At 34.6% G+C, this 24,870-nt stretch overlaps 1 protein-coding gene across 4 annotated transcripts in view; it reads right to left on the minus strand.

The window, feature by feature from the left end:
• Positions 1-4,686: 4,686 nt before the first annotated feature.
• GRM8 (glutamate metabotropic receptor 8) overlaps positions 4,687-24,870 on the minus strand; it is a 505,336-nt gene continuing 485,152 nt past the window's right edge. For 3 of the 4 annotated variants that reach the window (XM_087969395.1, XM_087969392.1, XM_087969393.1), the window contains 2 exons: positions 16,896-17,197; positions 4,687-5,246 (listed from right to left, as the gene is read on the minus strand). In XM_087969395.1, the coding sequence (XP_087825521.1) occupies positions 16,901-17,197 (297 nt within the window). In that variant the 3' untranslated portion in view covers positions 4,687-5,246; positions 16,896-16,900. The remainder of the gene's footprint in view (positions 5,247-16,895; positions 17,198-24,870) is intronic. The other variant, XM_087969394.1, reaches the window with a different exon arrangement.

Genomic DNA, 24,870 nt, shown 5'->3' on the forward strand with positions numbered 1-24,870 from the left:
ACTCATTAGCAAGGATGGTACCTCCAAAATGGTGTTTCTAATTTAATGTCTAGCAATATTCTAAAATGTGCTTGTCATACACACTTCTCAAAATTGGATTGTACTAGATAATTCAAGGACAATAGCTGGACCAAACGGATCTACCAAGGTGAAATTGTTCTGATGCAATTACAATTTTCAGAGACAAATGTTGTCCCCATTTCCATTCTATTCAAGTGACAATAACACTAACCAACAGCTGCGTGTTGTTTTATTCACTAAATTACAGTTTTTAGATAGCAGCTTAATGAAAATGAAATATTAAACTCCAAATGATGTTATAATATGCATATTTGATAAGCTCTTGCTTTTTATTTGACTGATGCATTTTGTCAGGCAGGCATAAAAAATGTTCTTCTCTTAAATTATATGATAACCATCAACAGAAAACACAAAACAACCGTAACTGATTTAAACCAACATTCTGGTCTGTTAGCGAAGAATCAATGCTGTACAACAAAATGAAGAATATCAGAGTAGCATCCAACAGTGGTCATTTCATGACCTGGAACTTTGAGAATCAGGTTTTACCTGTCCCAATTTTCCTTCTTTCCTTTCCACCCCCAAATATTGATTTTTTCTTGAAAATAGGGAAAAAAGCATGTGATAATATGAAGTCTTGGCAATATTAACTTACAGATACAGATACAGATAATCAGAGTTGGAAGGGACCTTGTAGGTCATCTGGTCCAACCCCCCGCCTAAGTGGGAGACCCTACACCATTTCTGACAAATGACAGTCCAATCTCTTCTTGAAAGTCTCAAGTGATGGCGCTCCCACAACTTCCGAGGGCAAGCTGTTCCATTGGTTGATTGTTCTCACTGTCCTTATTTCCAGGTTAAATCTCTCCTTGTTCAGTTTCCATCCATTATTCCTTGTCTGGCCTACAGGCGCTTGACCCCTTCCTCCCTGTGGTAGCCCCTCAAATATTGGAAGACCGGTATCATGTCTCCCCTGGTTCTTCTCTTTACTAGACTAGCCATGCCCAGTTCCTGCAACTGTTCATTGTATGTTTTAGCCTCCAGTCCCCTAATCATCCTGGTTGTTCTTCTCTGTACTTTTTCTAGAGTCTCAACATCTTTTTTATAATGTGGTGAACAAAGCTGGATGCAGTACTCAAGGTGTGGTCTTACTAAGGCTTTATAGAGTGGTGTTAGTACTTCCCTTGATCTTTACTGTATCCCTCTGTTAATACAATTTAGGATTGCGTTAGCTTTTTTGGCTGCTGTCGCACACTGCTGGCTCATATCTAGCTGGTTGTCCACTAAGACTCCAAGATCCCTCTCACAGTTACTGCTATTGAGCCTGGTTTCACCCAGTCTATATGTGTACTTTTGGTTTTTCTTGTCTCACTGTAGGACTTCACTTTTCTCGATATTGAATTTCATTTTATTAGATACGGACCAGTGTTCTAGTCTGTCAAGATCCATCTGGATCTTGAGCCTATCTTCTTGGGTGTTAGCTATTCCTGCCAGCTTAGTATCATCTGCAAATTTGGTAAGTTCCCCTTCTATTCCCTCATCTAAGTCGTTAATGAAGATATTGAAGAGTACTGGGCCTAAGACGGAACCTTGTGGCATCCCACTGCTTACTTTCCTCCATGTAGACTTAGATCCATTTAGGACTACTCATTGAGTATGGTTTGTCAGCCAGTTGTGAATCCATCTAGTGGTGGTGCTATCTATTCCACTTTTTTCTCGCTTACTAAGAAGTAGATTGTGGTCTACTTTATTGAATGCCTTGCTGAAATCTAAATATATTATGTCAACAGTATTTTGCTGGTCTACTAATTTAGTCACTTTCTTGAAGAATGAAATAAGATTGGTTTGGCATGATCTGTTTTTAAAACAGATCATGAACTTGAAACTTGAAACAAAGATTTATGAAAAATCAGATATTTCTTAGATAACGTGGCAAGATTATGTATTCCCAAATGATTACAGTTAATTTGATCATATGCTAGAACCTCTGAAAAAGAGACTGTGCTATGAGAAAAGTGTGTGTGTGTGTGTGTGTGAATATGTTATGTTCTTTCGGGTTCAGGTACATAAGCAGATGTACAGATTTTCACTTTTACAATGTCATGTCACATATGTTGATAGGTTGAGCTGCTCTGCTACTGGGAACTGTAATGAAAGAGAAGCCAAAAAAAAAAAAAAAAAACCACCCCAGTTTGCAGCTCCCTGTTAAATTCTTAGCATTTACTTTAAAATATAAATGTCATACTTTTTGCAAAGAATAGATTTAAATATGGGATGTCCAAACTTTTGATAGCCAGGCCACGGGAAATTGGAAAATACTGACACAAAGTGAGGATGGTTACATCACATGTTCTTCATTGGATGTATTTAAGTGGACAGAATTGGGATTTTGAGGAGGGGGGGGGCGGGCAAATGTGTTTTCCATATTTAAACTGTTATTAAAACTATTATATTTTACTCTAACAAAGGGAAAGGGAACCTCCTGTTTTAAAATGAATCTGGAGCACAGAGGAAAATCAAGGAGCTGTTAAAAGGGAATTGGTGAGCTCATATCATTTGGTGTATAGATTACCGTTTTCTGCTTTGAACTTACATCATAATTGGAGTCTGGCAGAAGACCAAGAAGGCTTGGGGTCTAGGCTTCTAATCTAAGAGCCAAAGGCTTAAAGTGTTTATATTATTAGAAGATAGACTAGTATTGTGCTGTACATCAACAGAAAAGCCTTGTCCAGGAATTTGGATATAGATATACAGTTCATATGCAAAAAAAATGTCTTTTCTTCTAAGCAACCACCTGTTATTTATCTTTTTATATGATCTAGCTCATATTGTGTATAGGTTTTGTAATATTTTGTATGTTTAATATTCTAAACTGCCCAGACTTAATAAAAGGTCAATAAATTTAATAAATAAATCATCCATTATTGCAATAATCAGTCTTGATTTTTTTTTAAAAAAATCACCAAATCTTGTGATAATGCTTTCACAGCCTTTGAAGAATTTTATTTTCTCTGTCTAAATCTCTCAAAAAGCTTGACTGGGTGGGCTTTTTCTCAGTGTGTGTTTGGAAAGAGAAATAAAGACAGTTGACTGTCTCCAATCTACATATCACATCCACTTCTCACTTTTTTTAAACAAATGAAAGAGCCTCAAGACTTACAGATCTTACGTTGTAGGGAATGTTTCTGAGCCCTGTAAACATTTTTTTTGTTTCTTATTTCTTTGTGTTGATCAGTTCATTAAACTCTCTGTATAACTGAACTCTCTTGAAATAATAAGGTTTAATTTTATTCATTTGTATACTCTTACTTCTGTAAAGCAACCAGCAACAAATCTTAATTTGTTTTCTCCTCCAAGAGAGCTCTTGGAAGTGGAATGCACATGCCAACACAACTGAGTATTCAACTCATCTCTCTTTGAAAAGAGGCTCAAGTCTAATCTAGTAGACTCTTGTGTCAAACTTGTCTTTAAATTTGGCATCCCCAACAAAGATTTATGTGTCCCAATGATGAATGGGTGGGTATCAAGCTAACATTTATACACAATGGACCAAATGCTTACCATTTTAAGACTGTGGAATGGCAAGGAAATCGAAGTTGTGTAACCTGCTATTTCAACTTACTGATGTGACTACTAATTAACCATCTATCACAGGGGTCTCCAACCTTGGCAACTTTAAGACTTGTGGACTTCAACTCCCAGAAATCTTTAAGACCTGTGGACTTCAAAGTTGGATCAGGAACTCTGGGAGTTGAAGTCCACAGGTCTTAAAGTTGCCAAGGTTGGAGACCCCTGATTATCACACAGTATTGCTAACACACCAGAGACATGACAGTCTGAATTCTGGCAAAAAAAGGGAGAGTTTTTCCAGTGTGTTCTGACCAACAGTTGAGGAAGGGATCTGATATTCCAGAAAATCCAGTGATTCAAGAGATTCCAGTGAAAAAGTTATAATCACAGGGCAGTGGACATGACTGTGGACAAGTCTGGCATTCATTCATATTCCCTGGGGGTGGGGTGGGGGGATTAAAAAACCAAATTGCAAAAAAAAATCCTCTTACTTCTCAAATACTTTTTGATGTTTTTTTTAAATTTTTTAAGTTGCAATAGAAAGACACTTTAAGTTCAGTGAACTTTGAACAGTGAGCAGGCTGCTATGCTGTCTGTTCCTCAATCCGCTGTCTCTGCCTTAAAATAGGCACAGGGGAATATTTCAAAAATATATTGCTGTGAACTTGAACTTTAGCACAGTTAATGTCCTCTGAAAAAGTCTATCAGCCATGCTATTTTCATCCTATTCTGCCAAAAAAAAAAAAAAGTCATGCTTTTTTTTTATTTCCCTATTATAGGGAAGCCTATAGATAAAACTTTTTTTTTTTCCAGATCAAATTTTAAAGTGGCAGAAATTAGATAGGTTTTGGCCACAAATGTCAAAACATAAATCTGAATTAAATCCTGCCCTCTATGAACTTTGAATCCACAATATGAAATCAAATGGGCCTGACTAATATGGATAATCTATAATTATTATCCATATTGGGCCTAAAATAATATTTTCCCAATCTCTTAAATTAAGGCTCTTGGTGTGCAACATAATTTTTATTGCTTGTCCAGAATAAAAACCCACGTTTCGGCATATCCCTCAAAATGGCAACGAAACAAGTCTCAACATTTGCAAAACATTCCTTTATTAATAGAAATAAATTATTTAGTATAAAAATGTGCATGCGTCAACCATTGCATTTATCATTAGCACAACGCAGGGTTTCAATTCAGTCAGCCATCACAAGAAACAAACTTCATCTTCTTATACAAGTTGAACAAGTGTGGAACAGGAATGGAATTTCTCACAATCACAAAAAAGTACTTACAAGTATAACATCAGACATGGTTTTATTTCAACAGAATTTTTTTTTCACAAGCTAACATTTTGTTTTCCTTTTGTGATTCACCTTTTTCATGAGTAAACAGTTCAGACATTTGACAGGGAGTCATAATATATAATTCTGGGCCGTTTTTCCCCCCCAACCCACCCATGCCTCCTGCTGTGGTCTCATGGCCAACTTTTGTCCTTTTACAGCTTAGTCTTCAGAGGCTGAGTTGTCATGATGTGATAGTCAACATTGTTCTTCAGTTCACATATTGTGAGTCTTCAGATATGATTGGTTTCACCATTCAGTTTGCATGATTGCTATAGCTGACGTAGGTTGTCTTGGTGGAGGAAGCTGCAAAAGGAAAAACAAATCCAAATCAGCTAATTCAATAAAGGAACCGTAATTTTTAATTACGGTTCTGGAAAGAGGGGGGGGGGCAAAACCTGTATTGAAGCAGCTTAATTGTTCTTAGAAATGATTTGGGCTGATTTGAGATACTGGGACATCCTGAAAAAAAAGTATTTGTAATTAGATATAGCTAATTATATTAATATTAGACATATTAGCTAATTATATTGCATGGGGAAGTTGCCCAAACACAGAATTAAGTCAATCACTGAATAATTAAAAGGGTTTATTTTACATTACTCGTACAGCTACTAGTGATCCTTTGTAAATTTGATAGATTTGCAATGGTGGTGAATATCTGTAGCTCGGGTGGAGGAAGAGGATGGAGGTTTATTCTCTGAGCTTGTGGGTTGGTTTATGAACATTTCATTATCAGGCTAGGTAACATCATCATCCACTGATAACAAAAACATTTGGAATCCAATCCACAAGCTCAGAGAATGAACCCTCATTTGATAAATTCATTAGCACCATCTTATCCATTCACATGCATGCAATTTTATGATGCAGACATGCTACAAGCAGATTGTTCTTAAACCCAGAGACAGAAACCCCAATCTTTTCCTCAGTGACTCCTCTGTCAACATTACTGTTCTTTTTTCTTCTTCTCCATTTTCTTTTAATCTACTGAAGTAACTGGCCCTGTTAATGGGAATGTGTGAGAAAAAAGTTTAAAAAAAAATCTGAAGTAACTCTTGGGATTATATCCTGACTGGTAAGAGTAATAGCTGGAAAGGGACAGACTTTGAATGTGTAGGTCCTGGAGCAAGGAAGATCTTGTTAGAGAGTTCTTGTCTTGAGTGGCTAACAATGAAAAAAAAAAGTCTTTAATTGTATTGTAGATTAAAATAATTAAATTGCATTGTAGATTAGATTAAGAGAGTTGATTTGCCAAGGGTATCTTAATTAAGCTGAAATTAGAGCCCAGATGGTACACTCTGGCCCACTGCTCAACATTAATTTTTGCCACTGGATGTTGTTCATTCTGCGTAAGATTAACTCTGGACTAAAAGGAGGCATACATCCTGCTTTGTGGAGAAGATTAAAGTATGCATTCTATCCATCTCTAAAGTACAATCCTGTAATAATTTTAAATAATGAGACATTCATGCAAATAAGTATACAGGTGGTTCTTGTTCAACAACTACTTATTCAGCTACCATTCAAACCTATGACAGTGTTTAATGAGTGGTATTTATGATCTATCAGTGAAGTACCCCCACACTCACATGACTACAATCTGAATAGTCAGCAACAAACCCGGATTTTCAACTGTCGCAGCATCCCAAGATCACATGACCATTATTTGTGAGCTTCCTTGCAGGCTTCTCACAAGCAAAATTGGTCAATGAGGACGCTGACAAGAAGTCAGAAGACGTGATCTCATGAGGTCCTTACTTAATGACTTTAATTATGATAACCAGCATGATAACTACAGACGCTAAGCATTGCGTTTTGCAACCATATTGTTCAGCAATAGAAATTCATGTCCCAGTTACTCTTATTAAGCATGGATTGCCTCTATTGAATTGCATATGTCTTCTGAACCATCATTGCACCTTTCACGGATATTATAGGAGGATTAAAGAAATATGTATGGGAGTATTTCTCCCCAACTGAGAGAGCTCTTATGTAGAGTATGCTTTTATGCAAATATGCTTTTATGATTGAGATTTCAATGCATAACCGAAGAATGGTATAATGGAAGGAATTTTCATCGGTACCCAATCTATGATGATATAGTGCAGCAACAGGACCAGGAAACACAAATTACACCCAACTTTGATTTGAGATAAAAGATAGCTACAACATTTTTCTGTTGGGTTTAAGTCAGAGCTGCATCTGAATCCCAAGCCAAGTTCTTTTATGGGGACGGACCCTTGGGTTGTTGCTTAAAATGTTTATCCTAAATCTGGTTGCTAACCAATTAACCTATTACCTTGTAAGCAATTAACAAAAATAAATAAATAAAAAATAAAACAAAACAAATTAATTTGGCTGAATGCCCAACAGCTTATGCAATAACAATGGTGACACACCTTTTATGTGTTAACAGACTTGCATTAACTATTTAGAGAATATATTCTGTTTCTATGAGAAAAGCAAGGTCCTTGGAGGATGAATCCTACAACCTGCACAACATATGTTTTTATCCGTATCAATGAGCATTGTACAAATGACCATTGCAACGTTAACAAAAGCAATGGGTTATCATCTAACCAAAATTGGTGGTGAAACTCTTGAAAGTCCCAATTTTATCTGTTCTGGTAAACTAAATGGGGGTGGGGAGTCATTGTTATTTTGATCTCTCTAGTTTGGTTTTAGCTGAGAGCCTCTTCAAGATGTAGATGATTTCTTACTCCTCAGGTCCTGGTTCTGTACCTTTTGCCATTCACTGGGAAACTGAAATGGTGAAGGAGAAGATGTAATCGCAAGTTGCATTAATGCAATCCAATCCTAAATTGCATTAACAGAAGGATACAATCAAGATCAAGTGAGATACTGATACCACCCTTTAAAGTCTTAGTAAGACCTCACCTAGAATACTGCATCCAGTTTTGGTCACCACATTATAAAAAAGATATTGAGACTCTAGAAAAAGTGCAGAGAAGAGCAACCAGGATGATTAGGGGACTGGAGACTAAAACAAGGTTCTTCCAACTCTGATTATCTGTTATCTGAGGAGAGGAGGAAGCATCAATTAAGCCCAAGTTCACGGATTGAAAACAATTTTTAATATTATGAAGGAGGGGGGGGGAAACCCTGCCATTTGCCAAGTAGGCAAGTTTACTGTTTTCTTTAAATTCTTTCTCTTGGGCAATGAAGCACCTGTGCACTAATCTAATCTATCTCTTGAGTGATCTTTATTGTTTATTATTTTGTTTTCAAATGGAAAAAAGCTGTGTGGTGTGCCATGTAGATACACTTTACAGGTACAGTTATGCTGACGAGATTTTAGACTGCAAAGGCAAAATTGCTAACAATTATGGCAGAAGATTTGTGGTGTTTTTATCCTGTCCTTAGGCGAGATTATAGTGAATCCACTGATGTTGTTTACTTCTTTGCTGGCTTGTTTGTATAGGCAGGCAAGTTTAATTGTGGAAAGGCATTAAAATATTTTAATTACTATAAAAAAAAAGTATTCCCTTTATCAAATATCTTGGAGTTGGGTGGTGGATAGTAGTCAGTATACACTTTAACTAAATATTTTAATGGACCACTTTCCAATTCCTTTCTATGGCAGAGCACTTGAAGATGTAATGTTCTGTGACTGCCCTATATTGTCCAGGTGAAAATTTGGTTTTCGGGAGTGACACCCTTTTTAAAGTAAAGTTTTTCTCCCATTTCATGTATACCTGAATAAGCGTACCTTGAATATTCACTATATACCAGTTTAGTTTGTAAGGAAAAATCTAAGGGAACCATATAAACATACATTTTAGTTGCACAATATCAGCAGATCAGATCTACTCAAAGAGATAACATCATCAAAAAGAAAAAGGCTAATGGGTTGGAGGGGTAGAAAAGTCTGTATTAATAACATGAACAAATAAACAATGATTGGGAAAATCTACTTGAATGAAAATATATGCCATTTTACAATGTGACTTTAAAAAGTAATATAGATAAATATGTTGTAACAAATTTTGATGTGGTAGAAGGTCAGAATTTGATCCAATCCCAGAAACATTGCTTTCAATCTATTTTTGAAAAAATATATTTTGAAACTTGCATTGCCATCACTTTCTAGAGTACTGTAACAAAGTAGGACAGAAAATGTTAGAATAATCTGTTTATCCCCATATTATAAGCACTACAATATTAGTAATAAATATGACTAATAATGTACTCCCTGATAAATTTATGCATGAGTTGATCTTGAAAAATAACAACCACAATTCTAATATTGCAGATGATCAGTAGCCAAAAACCGCCCCATAGTAAATATTATTAGAGTTATCCTATTAGGAGATAGGAATACATTATCATGAAAATATCAATATGAATGGAACAGCTAGATAATAGTAGGAAATAGATTTGATGGAACTCAAAACAATGTGCTGGAAAATAACCTGGCAGTTTGGGCCAACAGTATTGATCTTCAAGCTAAAAAATATACAAAACTATAGTGACATTACAAGCCTAAATTTATTTAGTTATTGGTATTTCTATACTGCCTTTCTGCTAAAAATTACCAAGGCAGTGCATAACAATTCAAAGCAAGTGATGAAATTACTAAAACATGAAAAGAAGAAGCCCATCCTTAAAATAACAATAGAGTAACAAGAATGATTCCTATGTATTTCATGGAGTTCATTGTTCCTGCTGCTAAGAAAATGGGAAAAGATTTTACAGCATAGCTGCAATTTAAATGACTAACTGAAAGGAATGTTTTGAATCTTTATTGAAAATCAAATAAATGAGATCCAATGACAACTCAATAGAAACTCTATGGACATCTTTGAAAATGTCACAGAATATCAACTCTGGATTCCCAATAAATGGAGCTAAGGAACTGGTGAACAGCCTAGTAAAGCTTCAATTTCAGATTTTACTTACCATCCAACTTTGCAGCAAGAAGTATTTAGGTATTCAAGCTGTATATTATATTGTACAGGAGTTCTAACATGTGGCCAATACATCGAATTGAGCCAAGAAAGAACTGGCAACCAGGGCATTTCTTCCAAAATTTAGATAATGAGATTTGTGTATGATTATGTATAATCATACACAAATTAGCAGTCCAACTGTAAAGCTTCCAGATGTTTTCAGCTTTATGTCCCAAAACAGGTTTCTCCAGGGAAATTCTGGATATTTGGGTGCCCTCGAGTCAGTCTTGACTTCTGGTGACCACATGGATACATGCCTAGATATTTAGAGTGGTTTTATTAGTGTCTTTTTGCTTCTTTGTTTCCCCTTTTTTCTACACAAGCATTTCAAATTGCTATCATTATTTACTAATTGATCTGACTCACAGTTAAGATGGTAATTACATTCTATGGACCAATTTTTCATATTGATACATTATAGACCTCTAGGTTTTCCTTCCTTCCTTCCTTCCTTCCTTCCTTCCTTCCTTCCTTCCTTCCTTCCTTCCTTCCTTCCTTCCTTCCTTCCTTCCTTCCTTCCTTCCTTCCTGCTTCCTTCCTCCCTCCCTCCCTCCTTCCTCCTTCCTTCCTTCCTTCCTTCCTTCAGAAAAAACAGGTACATAAAATAGACCTCTAGGTTTTCCTTCCTTCCTTCCTTCCTTCCTTCCTTCCTTCCTTCCTTCCTCCCCCCTCCCTTCCTCCCTCCTTCCCTCCTTCCTTCCTTCCTTCCTCCTTCCTTGCTTCCTCCTCCTCCCTCCCTCCCCTCCTCCCTCCTTCCTTCCGAAAGAACAGGTACATAAAATTGATATTCAGCAATGTCTTCTCTTGCCTCTATGCTCTTTTAGTTACAAAACAGGCATGCTTTGTTAAGCTTCTATGTTAGACAAAAAGCTCTGAAGAGAATGAAAAGAAAACTAATTTGCTCACACTAGGATAGTCTTTTCTAATGTTATATCTTCATATCGAGAAGAGAAGAACTTGGAAGTCTTCTAGCCCAACCCCTGCTCAAACAGGACACCTTATACCATTTCCGATAAGTGCCTGTACTGCCTCTTCTTATAAACCTCCAGGGATGAAGGACTCACAACTTCTGGAGGCAAGTTGTTCCACTGGTTAATTGTTCTCACTCATAGGAAGTTTCTCCTTAATTCCAGGTTGCTTCTCCCCCAGATTAGTTTCCATCCATTGTTTCTTGTGCTGTCCTCTGGTGTTCAAGTTTGTCAAGATCTTTTTGGATCCTGAGCTTGTCTTCTGGGGTGTTGGCTATTCCTGCCAACTTAGTAGCATCTGAAAATTTGATCAGTTCCACCTCCATTCCCTCATCTAGGTCATTTATGAAGATATAGAAGACTACTTGGCCTAAGATGGAATATTATGGTACTGCTTATGTCCCTCCATATAGATGTAGCACAATAGTACCATTAAGGACTACTCATTGAGTATGGCTTGTTAGACGGTTAAAAATCCATCTTGTGATGATGGTGTCTATCCCAGATTTTTCTAGTTTACCAAGAAGTAGGTTGTGCTCTACTTTGTCAAGTCTTACTGAAATCTATTATGTCCAGAGCATTTCACTGGTCTACTCATGTAGTTACTTTGTCAACAGTTTTGTGTTGGAAAAAGAAATTGGGTCTTTATAAAAACTGTTGAGATAATGTATGCAGAATGCTTTTAACAGAGACACAATGTAATATAAATATTCACTGCTATATTCTTTCTCTATCAGAGCAGGGGAGTAAAGTGAGAATAACATAACTCTTAACAGTGAATTAATGTAAAAGTTGAGCCTCTGCTAGGGGACTGACTAGACTAAATGATTTATAGGGAAGATTTTACTGACATTTGCAATTTCTTTGCACTATAGGAAGCAAAATCACATGTGACTGTCTCTCTAAAGCTTAGTTGCATGCTGGCTAGAAGATTGATGCCTCTTCCTTCCAGAAAATTATATGATTTATGCTTTCAATTGATTAAAGATATTTCTGTTTAATTATCTAGCTTTGCTTAATCATTTACATTTCAAAGAAAATTGCATACTACTAAGCCCTCCAGGTGCTTTAATGAAGATTCTCAAAGAAAATGAACAATTTCTTTTAATATAACCTATAATTTACTAAAACTAAAATTTGCTATCTGTTGCTAAAGGGGGGCTATCTTTAATACTCCCCCCTTCATCAAGTTTAAGAATATTAATATTCCACATTATGATAATGCCAGAGTGGCTTTAAATAACAAACATTATTTCATTTATTGTGGAAAACCAGCTATATTTTATTGGCATAGTCTGCTTCTAGAAAAAGTGATACAACGCCATAAAAATACAATTGATCAGCCTAGTATGATTCATGCAGCAATCAATTCTATCCCATTTCTACATTCATTTGCAATAATTTCCATGCCTTTCTACTTCAGTATATTTATTTTCAAATTATTTTATTTTATTTTATAGGGCAAGAACTGCATCATAGCATCCAAAGAAACACAAAAATCTATTCCGTATCCATGCATTAAATCTGGCAAGAACCAATCAAACCCATAACTTATGAACTGAACACAATTTTCATGCATCTCTACAAGTGCAATCAGGTGAAACAATCTGATTTAGATACCAATTTGATTTATAAGGGAGAAGGTAAGAAGTGAAGGTGATAGGAGGAATGGGTAGCTTTCTCTCCAGTGTCTCTCAGGTTGGATGACTTAAACATAGGTAGATTTCAACTTCAGAATTCCCCATCCATAAGGCCTGGGGGAACACTCTCAACTTTAGTAGCTTCTATTTCTCTAAGAAGGCAAGATACAATAATACCGCCAACGAAAATGAATGTTAGGTTAGTTGTAAACATACATGAATGAAACATCCTTGTTAGTAGGCATGATTTCATCAACACTGAAATTCATGCAACATGGTATTATACTTTTTCCTTAAGAATATATACATTTTATAAATAGAATTTCTGTTTATAAATAAAAAAAAAACATTTGGATTGACTTTTCTTTGAATTTATATACATACATGCCCAACAACATATTAAAACAACATATTAAAACAAGAGTGTCTAGGCTGTATTAGTATTTTCCAAAAAGCTCCTGGTTTTATCCTTTCTGTAAGGGAACTTCATTTACCTTCTACAAAGGAAGGCCTTCTCTAAAATAGACTTTGGCATCCTTCTCCCCCAAATGGGACATTAAAATCCTATTTTAATCCTAGAATTTATACTTTTGGACATGGTATACCACAGTCTCCAATTTATGGAATACAAATTTTATGACTTTTGGCAACAAGGAGCATAACTATATCATGGTGTTTAAAATGCTGAAGTTATAGCGGCTCCTATGCTCCTTAGTTGAATAAGAAGCCTAAACTGACAGTGGAATTTACAAAGAAAATTTATCTAGATTTTTGTGAACTGTATTTTAGGATCTAAAAATAAAATAAAAAAATAACCAGTATTCTCAGATTTCCACTTATTTCTTGATTCCATTAATATTCTCTTAGGTATCATCCGCAAATCACTATAATGAACTTCCTAATTTTGGGATTTTACAACCCCAAGAGGTAGTATTTCAGTTTCAAACCCTGTGAGTTGAAACATGGAAAGCATAGATATTCAGAGATTATTGTAAATTTGGCATGACAAACCCAGAGAACAGGCTTTTAAAGACCAGTTTTGAATAAACAAATAAACAAATGGAAATACATATATTTTGCCTCCCAAAATAGTTGCTTTTTCTGTATTTCTGTCAAGCATTTGCAACTAAGATTCCAATAAGTGGCATAGGCAGCAATATAAATTAAATAAATAAATAAATACAAAGAAATACCTTATTATTTTGCTAAAAGAAAGCATAACTTGTTCTACTTGTTTAGATAAAGTGAATTATATATCCATATATATGTCCATATATGTGTATACAAAGAGAGCAAGCAAGGACGTCTTCTGATAATTTCAGGTTTCTCTACCAATAGTCTGAGAAACTTGCATTCTCAATTGCAGTGACATCATTTTAAGAAAAAAAATCTAATCTTCATTCATAATTGTGCCAACAGATGTGAATCTGGATAACGGAAAGCTTAAAATCAGAATAAGTAAAAACTAATGGGGTTTCCATCACATTATTGCAATGGCATCTTTTTTTATCCTCTCCCCAAAGACACTCCTGCATTTTTAGACAGACAAGGTCCATTTTTTTCTGAAAGTGGTTTAATTCCCAAGAAATGGAAAGCATAAAATTTAAATATTATTTTTCCTTGGTTATTAATTAATTTTTATAAAATCCTTTATAATCTATTCTTATTTAGCTTTATTTTCTGTCCAATCTAAAATGGATACAGAAAGAAAAGGAAAAGGAAATAAATAGAATGTTACAAAAATAAAATAAAAATAAAAGGTCTTATAATATAATATAATAAAAGGTCTTCATCCCCAGGAATCCTTCAAATTTTATGCATCCCCCCAATAGATTTCTCCTACTGGAGGAAGAGGTTGATTTATCTATCCTTGTTCAATAACTGAGAATTCCCCTTGTTTTAAAAAAAAAACAATGGTTACAAACATTGTTGCTGATTTGCTCAAGTCCTTCAGGCCCTTCATATTATAATTCAAATCTTGACGGACCAGACCAATATCCTATTCATGATTACAAATAGAGAATGAAGGCAACAACTTTCTCTTGTTGCTCTTTCCCAGTTCAGCTTTAAAAGCTTTTAGAACACATGGAAACATTTAGAGATACTATTGATAGCATATTGATTACAGTATTGACCCCATGCTTGGAATCATGGTAGGCTTAATACTAAGAATGGCATCAAGCATAAATTTCTAGCCCACAGACTCTTCAAAAATATGACCATATGGAAGGTTCTGATATAATTTGCTCATTGTCAGCCATAGCTAATTGATATAGTCATGTCTCACAGCCAGATATGTGATCATATCTGGTTGATATTCTAGGATAGTGTAGCACCCTAAAAAATGAACTACAGTTATAATAATTATAAATAGTGTAAAGTAATAAGAAAGACAAAGACTGGAGACAATTTAATCCTTAATCCTGAATAATTATTTTGTGGAAGAAAGATGAGTTTTAAAACTAATTTCAAAGCATACTCTATTGGGAAAATATATGTTGTGATTATTATTGTTGTTGTTATTGGTTCAAGTAAATTACAAGCTACATACTTGTAAGTGAAGTCTCAGTGAAATAGTATGCTTCAGGATCAGGCCTTGCTTCTTTTCTCTGCAATGGAGACATATTCTGAACTGAGGTCCTTGTACTAAAATTAATGTGTCATAACTGTCACTGGGAAAGTAATTTGAGAGCTAAGGGTCACCAACTGTTAGCAAGAAGGAATATTTTCTTTTAAAGTAATCTAGGTGCTATTATAGATAGTTTTTAAAATGATTTTGAAGACATCCCATGGTAAGTGTATCTCTAAAAAGTTTCCACAAACTACTTGGAGCAAAAAAGAAGGATATCTTTTGAAAATGTGGTGAGAATTCTGAGTCCCAGAATTTCATCGAGATAACCTGGAGGAAGTATAAAGGAGAGACCCAGCCATTGGAAATCTGTAGATTTTTTTAAATGTATGTTTTATCACTTTTGGGATGTTAAGACAGTTGTAAAAACTCCAATTTGACCCAAGAAATGGAAAAAAATATTCACATAATCTGTAATTTCTGGTTCAAGAAAAACCTTCTAATCTTTTAAGAGACTAAATGGAAATTGTCTCTACATCCTGAAATGGTTTCAATAAACATATTACAAAAATTTCTCGTATCAGCAAGGGAAACAACAAAATTGAGATTTCTGTATTAATAAGGAAATTCAGTTTTTGCATTAAGTTTGTCAACTTTGTTCAGATCTATTTCCCTTTTAATTATATAAGAATATATAAACAAATAACAGGAGTATAAATTTAGTATAACATGCCATGACAACATGCTGCCATTTGATGCAATCATTAGACTACAGGAAAACATTGTTTAGAGATGTGTCAAATTTCAAGGGCCAGGCCTATTGTATTTGCATGTTTGCTGGTATAATAAATATGTAAATGAAGAGGAATAATATAAGCAATTTATTCTTTTAAAGCTGTCAAAATGGATTTGCTATATCCAATTTCTAGTAAGTTATCTGTATAAAGTTCTTCTGATTTGTAAATTGAATTTTATCATTGCCATGTAAATTGTAGACAAAGTTTTTGATTTGCATATCAAATGATTCCATGCACACCATGGTAATATAAGTGAAATTGCCTTTGTCCACTTAATAAACCCTTTTACTTTATAAAGACTTTTCTTTGTCATTAGGAAAATCAAACCAACATGAAATATCTTTCTACACCTGAAATCTGATAAGGTAGAAGAAGAACTATTTGGAAAATAACAGACTGAAGGTTATCAGAACCTTTAAAAAATGAATGGATAAGATATTTATCTGGATATAGTATTAATTTCAATGTTCCATTATTGAATATATTAATAATATGACCTTTAACTATATATATGTATATGATATGTATATGTATATGGCAATATATTTATATAGGTGCTATAATTATCTGTATGGGTAACACATGGAGTTATCATTTAGCAACAGGCAATTCATTCACTAAACAAAGTGGTTGCTAAGTGAAACCATAACTGTGCTAATGATCTTACTTCAGCTTTCCTTTGCTTTACAGTCCTGCAAAGCTTTTATATATGAGGATTGGTTGTTTTTACTGTTCAATGTATTGTCGCTAAACGAGGTGGCTGCTAAACAGGGACTGTTTATTTAATTAATTAAGGTAATACTGAAATCTTAAGCCAGCCATACTACTCAAAGCTAAATTATGTAACAAATAATGCAAGATATTAAATATACCAGTTCATAGGACACATTTGCTTTGTTCAAACCTTCTTAACAAAATGACCACATGAATTTTGACACATGCCTAGTTCATGCATGGCAAGCCAAGATAGAAAAAATATTAATTTATGAAACATTCCTGTGAACGTACATCTATTAGGAAGTGCTGCCATTCTTGACCATGGTTAAGTCTACTGATGACTTACTGTTGGTTTCAAGACTTTCACAAAGTTCCGTTTTAACCTCGCCATTTGGTCTGTCATTTCCCTTTTGGATCAGCTTGCTTTGCATTGTGGCTGCAGTGACAACAGCCTTGAAGCTCCTCTTCCTTTTTTGCACATTTTGTTCTGGATGAAAAATGATAATATAAACCTTGGGGATGTAGAGCATGCCCAAAGAGACAGAAGCACTTAAACTTAAGGACACTGTAAGAGTTGTTGTCTGGATGTACATCTAGGAAAAATTAAAAAAAAAAGAAAACGATAAGTTAAGCTTGTGGGGGAAAAAAAATATACCATTTTTTTTTTCTAAATATACTAGATAGATTTAAAATCTTTTGTATCCTAATAGAAACATAGGACTTTTAATCCAGGACAGACAGGAAGTTAGTCCTCAACATGACCATAATTGGGCCTACAACTTTTGTCACTTAGCAATATAATCATTAAGTGAGTCATGCTTGAGTTTACAATCTTTTTGTCATAGTTGTTAAGCAAATCATGCAGTCATTAAATGAATCCAGGTTTTCCCGTTTACTTTGCTTGTTGTAAGCCCCCTGGGAGGTTTGGAAATAGTGATCACAAAACTTTAGGATGTTGAAACCATTGTGAATACATGCCAAGATCCAAGGACCCAAATTTTGATCACATAACCAGGGGATGCTGCAAAGTTTGTTTTAAATGCAAAGGACCAGTTGTAAATTACTCTTTCTCAGGAGCCTTATAACTTCAAATGAATGTTAATACAATGGTCATAAGTCAAGGACTGCCTATATAAGAAAGAATCAAGTAGACTAATAGTTAATGTGATCTGCTAGAACCAGAAAGTCCTAGGTTCAAATTTTTATAAAATACCTTGGCTGAGCTATTTCTTTCCATTTTTCTATATGTTATTGTGAATATGCAGAGGTAAAGAGGACAGTGTCAAATAAGAAGACCATCTTAAAGTTTTGGAAGAAAGAGTTTTCTTACATACAATGATACATTGTAAGAATAAGCAAATATATAATTTTCACTTTTATAATTAATAAACATGACTATGCATTATACTTCATGCTTTCTTTTGATATATAGTAATAAAGTTACAGTATTCCCTAAATATTCAGAAATAAAAGGAAGCAATGGCATTTATTCACAAGTACCAGTAGGGTGCTTTATTCCTTTTTGTGGTAAATTGTTCCTCACTAATAAGGGCTTGAGAGAATATTAATTTACTTAGGAACAATCAATGTAAAATAACTACATTTTCATATTTGAGTTGATTAACATGTCTGACAATATGGTTGGTTTGGTACATTCTATTCACTAAACTGAAATGTTCAGGGCAATCTGCCACAATTAGATGTTAGATCTAATGTATAATTAAAGTAATGCTTTGGTGCGGTGTGTTCATATTTAGTTTGAAAAATAGCAGGAGTTATTCTCTGAATTCTAGAACTACCAGAAAATGAATATCTCCCCACTGGAATCAAGGCTATCATTTTCAAACAACATTTCTAATAGAGATATTGTAGCAGACATTTTCAGAAACTATAAGCATTACAAATTGGAAGTAGGTTTCTGTGAGAAAACAATTTGGAATAAATCTTGTTTATAGCCGAGAAGTGAATTTCTCCTCACAACATATTGCCTTCACCTACTCTGAGAAATGGCAACTCTTTTGCTGACAGCAGATGTTTCTCTCTGTACCTGCAGAAGGAAATAATCATTAGTGCTGCCTTGATTTGAAATGTTGCATGTACTTACTTGTGGGTGGGTGAGACTGAGACAGCAGCATTCTTGAATAGGAATTATTCCATAGCCATAAATTCCATCTGTCATCATGTTTCTCATCCTGACTGCCACCTCATACAACCATTACTAGACTAAAACTTTATATCATGGATCATTGACAAGTAAATATTAAGCCATTTTAACTGCAACCCAGTTTTACAATGTTTTTCGTGCAAGACATGATAAAATGCTTTCTGATAGCTAGGAATAACTTGAGAAGGTTTCTTTCCCATTCTACATACCCATTATTGAATTGTTGAAAACCATTTTATGTATTTATTGATAAAAATTCTTGATGTTCATTTTCTCCGCTATTCTTACGGTATAACTCACTTTTTTACATTAACCCAACTTATGTTATCAAATATTTTCAGTAATGATGCTCTCCAAATCAAGTCTTTATGACACTAGTAATTCTTTATAAATTAGGTTGTAAACAACAGCATAGCTTGACAAAGAGGGATTCATCTAGCAGCACATTATTAATGATCTCACTTGCAAATACATACCTTTGGATGTTCAAAATGCATAATAGGTTTAATTCAATATGGATTTCCAAATCCATTTGGTAGGTGGAATCATTTCTGCACACCCATAGAAATGTTCATATCACCCAAGTTCATTTGGCAGTATCTGATTCAAATTTTCTTGACTCAGTTTGAAATGTCAGTTCAACTAAGAGATTTAATTTATTTGCTTTTAAATTAATATACTTCCACAGTCCAACTTTCAACAAAATAAATTTAAACCTTATATTGTTCCATTTTTTCTTTTCTTTTTTAATTTAATTTATATTTTTGCTTAATTTTTTAAATATATCCTAACATTTAAGCAAAATAAATAAAAAGGCATTAGTTGGTGCAAATTAGAGCTAAATTTGTTACTGGGCATTATTGTATTACCCTGGATTTTCCTAATCATTTTTAGGTTGGAAGAGGATATTCTAGAGTTATGAGTATCTATGTGTGTATTCAGATCTCTTTATGGTATCATTTGCTATCTAAAAACAGTCTATTACAGCAAAAATAAAAAAAAACCCTTCCCAATTTTCCAGATTACCTGGTACACCCCTAATGTTTTTTTCAATAGCTACCGGTATATCTAATTTTTTAGTTGCTTCACTGCTATTCCTTTACCAGAAATCAATTTAAGAGATTCACTAAGTTGACAATTTTCTATTCAGATATCATCCATAATTAAGGAATTTGCATTATTTCCCTCAGTTTGCATCATTTGCATAATGCTAAGTGTGTATGAATACATCATAATGCAAATTATGTAGTCGATGCAAAGGATGTACTTAATGTAATACACATAGTAATGGGCATACCCTCCCCCAAATGGTTAATTAAACTGAGTATTCATTGTGTTTTATATGCAGGTTAGCGGGAAAAAAATAGTCTCTGATATTATTTCTCCATTTAACACCAATTTAACACCAAGCAATTAATAATGATTTTTTTTAATAGGGAGCACTAGTTCTGTTGTGTGCATATTAACACGTGTCCAATAACATGAATTAATTATATTATCATTGGAGATTTAAAGCCAAAAATACTTTTGTACCCAATGGACACTGTCAGTTAATCTAGTCTGCAGATGTATGTACTGAATGCTAATTAAAAGTTGTCCATAGAGTAAATCAACTAGGACATTTGGCAGATGTGCTGCCATTCAAAATAAATTCAGATGGATTGGCAGGTCCTCAAATATTGTAGAATGCATTAAAATACCCAGAAACTGTCCTATGGAAAATTTAGCATTCACTAAGACATTCTGACATTCTGCCAAGCTTTTAATTGTTAGGCTCATTATGTGCAAGCGTATCTATTGGTGTGCCTTGCAAACATACACACACACACACATCTAAATTATAATAACAAAATAATGCTAAATTAGATTTTTCTGTTTCCAAATTTTTCATAACATTTTATGTAGTGTAAACTAGAAGATGGTTGGTTGGTTTTAATCACAATTACTCAAATGAAAGCGTGCAACTTATAGAGCTACATTTTTGAAAACCTAGACAATTTAGAACAGGTATTATATTGCTGGTTTGGAAATTAATGTATCTCTTTAATAATAAAGACATTTGAAGAATTAAAACCTCATACCCTGAGATGAAATCCTGGAATAAAGGACAATGGCTCTGGGCTGCATTCTTTCAAAGCAGTTGCTCTTTGGTTTTTCAGTTATTAACATAATAAAACTTTGGATTTAATAGAATGCATTTTATTATATTTGATATAAAGTTTGAATTCAAATAGTTGATAGAGTAATACATTAAATAAAATGCATTGTTCTAATACGGTAGTTTTTGTTGAACATCTTCAAGGCATAGTTAAGCAGATTTCTTGTGGAAAATGATGTAAGTTTTAAGTAACATCTGGTTACCCCAAGGGCTGGCAAAGTTGTACAAATACAATCAATATGTTGCAAAAATAGAACTGGCATTATATACAAAGACTAGTTTAAATAAAAATCTCTTATTCCAGTCTTTTAGATTTTATATTTATATTCTCCTTTTCTATATTCTAAGATCTTGCCCAGTTGCCATTCGTTTTTTAATATTGATAAAATCCTTTATTCCACCAAAAGCCAATAGGTAGGTGGAGAGGGGAAAGCACAAAACTAAACAGAAGCAGTCCTGATGCTTCTATGTACTCCTTACTCCTAGACTGATTTCCAAATTTGTAAAAATATTTAGCATTTTTAAAAGTTGCCGTCTTGAAAGTATTCTGTTGGAGTGCTGATAAGAAAAAATCCACAAGCAGCTTCAAAAAGGGTCCACAGAGGTCAATCTCACATAATTCTTCTAACAAGACTTCCTTCTATTATGGTGAAATCTGTGTATCTGTATGGTTCTTCTGTAGCACATTTAAGAAAAAAAAATTAGCATTCTCACACATAACATTCCTTTTTATCTGAATGGAAAGAGAATCAAATTTACAATGCCTTCTTCTCACCTCTGCATGGAAGGATTCTTGGAGCTTAGAGTACAATCTTATTTATAGATTCATGGTTCACAGCATTTCATGTCCACCATAAAAGATTACCTATTCCTGGTGGAATTTATCAGAAGACAAGCTGAGGAAGTTGCTTGGTTTCACAATTGGTGTAATGGTTAAAACACCAAGCTAAAAACTAGGTACCATGAGTTTTAGGCCTTCCTAAAGCATAGACTTGTGATTTTGAGCTAGTCCCCTACTCTTAATCCTAAGAAGAAGAGCTAACCAACTCCAAAAAAATTTGTCAAGAAAACATGTAGGAACTAATACCGATAGTTTTCAAGAGTCAACACTGACTTGAAGGCACACACAAAACAATCCCTCTACAATGTGGTATCATCCTCCAACTTTTTTTTCTGGACAGTTTGAAACACACTGAAACAAACTGGGCTACAACCATCTATATTATTATTTTTTTCTAAGAATGTCTATGGAATTTATTAGAGATGAATGCATTGTTTTGCAATACACCAATTCTCTACTTATTTCTATCCTAGCTGAAAGAAAGAGAAATGGCTATAGTCACTCTGTCCCTATTTTTACCTAAATATAAAATGATATTTGAGTTTCTTCCATTGATTCATGAAAATATGTGTAAAATGCAATCCACACTTTTTTTTAATAAAGTAGTTGATTTCACTTTAAATATTTGCCAACAGATATACATCTAATAAATACAAACAAAAGACTGGTTATAGATTTCTACTCCTCAATAGTTTTCCTGTTCAGGAAGAGATAACTTTAATCTGTCCTTGATTTTTGAGTGTCCCTCTTATGCAATTTGTTATGACATTCTACAAATAGAACTTCTCTGTCACATTTAATCTATCAAAAATGTTTCAATTGCTAAGCCTGGCCTTAGTCCACAGGCAGGCAAATCCATTGATGAGTCAGGGCTGCCTCTTAAATCAAGCAGCAGCCAATTATCTTTAATTAAGAGTGTTACTTTCTTGCTTGCAAGGAGCTTCTCTGAATAGCTTTGCTCTGCTCTCCACTCTAACCTCCAGGTCTTAGGACTTTGAGACTCAATGTCTTAATTTCAGTGTTCTAGCTGTTTCAATTGCACCAGTATTTGATTAGTCAGGGGAATCAAACTTGCGGCCCATGGGCCAGATGCATCAACCCTGGTTTAACGAAGGGGGGAAAAGTCATGATATGTCATCTGACAACAACATGTTGTCATGAGTTTGACACCCCTGGTCTAGGTGATTCCTGAGTTGTGTTTCCTGAGGCTGATATTCCAGTGGTTCAGCTGCAACAGCTTCTCCAGTGTCAGAGTCAGAGTCCTGGTGGGACAAATCTTGATGTTGGCTGGCCTCTTCACAATTAGGCTAGTTCTTTACCAGGTTTATGGTCTTTCCTCTTTCAATTGACAGCAATCTCAAATTGTTGACTTTATCTTTGACTTGAAATGCAGCTTCCATATTTGAAATAAAAGAGAAAACAAGTAGCAACTCTTATCTTAATACTGGCAATGAAATTGGCTATCTGTGCAAATTCAACACAGGCTTGGTTGTTCAATATATTAAGCAGTTATAAAAATGGTGTGTTTATCTAAACATGATGATGAATTGTATTTTTCATGCATTCCTATTTTAGAAAAGAAAATTAAATGCTGTTCATGTGCAGATTTATATTTTTGACTGAATGTATTTCTAAGGCTCCTATGTGATTGAGAGGGTTTGCTGACATGATACTAAATACATGGCAGTGCAATTGCTGTTCTTATGGGGATGATATGTCATTATAAATAATTAACAGTTATTAGATTGAGTACTTGCAGTTCTAAAGAAGCTTTGTAAAGAATTTTTTTAAATCCCCAGAACAAATCTTGCATTTAAAATTAGCCACTTGGTCTCTAGCCCCAACAGGCAGATTATAATTCAGTTCATTTTAGAAGATTGAACTGATTTAGAAGAACAATCTGATTCAGAGGTTAAAAACTTCCAAATAACACCAAATTATACTCATCTTATTCACATCTATCAGGATCATTAAAGCACATTAGCCCATGTGGGTAAACCATTTGAAGTTTCCTAAACTGATTTGGTCACATTCAGCTCAATTTCTTGTTCCATTTCACACTTGCAATCTGTCCAGATTGATTTGAACTGCTGAAGTCCCAGGAAAATTTAGCACATCCAGATATTGTGCCTATATAACTGAGTAAAGCAGTACAAAAATATTTTACACTACAGAAAAGTAGACTTCTACTGTGATTTTGCTTTAGTAATAAATACAGGTGGATTTTAGGTGGAGCTCACATGGGGTGGTCCATCAAGACAATAAAAATGTGGACTGAAGGCCAGCTTGCCAGATAATAATGATTAGAATCGTTCTAGATTCCTTGGTTCCTTCTGAGTTTTGTGTTTATTAGAGCAGAGTTTCTTGGCCTTTCTGGGTTTGCGGACTGGTGGAAGGGGAGAGGAGATGGTTCTGTGCAAGCAGGCAGCAAGTGTGTGCACGCAGCTCCATTTGTGTGAGCAGCGGGCATGCACAACTGCCGTTCATGCAAATAGAGTGTGCACATGTGTTCTCACCCACTGCTTGTGCAAGTGGGGATGTGTGCATTTGCCCATCGCTTCCATGGCCTTGTTCCAAATGGCTCATGGCCAATTAGTGGACCATGATCTTGGGGTGGGTACCCCTCTATTAGACCACTAGGGATGTTACCTAGTTGGGTAATGAAACATTTGTAAGCCAAACTCAGAATGCACCAAGGATTCCATAGTTCAAGCCTGAGCTACATACTGTATATTCTTCTTCTATTAGAATAATTTCAACATCTAACAAAGATTTTCCCCCATAGAACTCGATGGCATTCAAATATATTAGACAGGCCTATATGACATAGCACTTTTTCAGTTCACAGACACGCCATTGCTTGGCTTTTTTGCTTTGGTTAGCTTTGCTTTGCTTTCCCCAGAAATATCAGCAGAAATAAATAGGTGCAAAATACCAGCAATATTGCTGTTTTGACAAGACTTTGTCATATAAGATGCTGATAAACCCAAAAGAAAAGTGGGATTATTCATCCAGTAACATGAACATCTGTGTAGAGTTGTAATTGCAGGAATATTCTAATCTTGGATGGCAAACCTCAGATAAAGAATGTTTACAAGCAAAT

Source organism: Notechis scutatus, chromosome 6 (genome assembly GCF_049901735.1).
Source record: "Notechis scutatus isolate UNSWTSFEM ecotype Mainland chromosome 6, rNotScu1.2, whole genome shotgun sequence".
NCBI classification, from domain to species: domain Eukaryota; kingdom Metazoa; phylum Chordata; class Lepidosauria; order Squamata; family Elapidae; genus Notechis; species Notechis scutatus.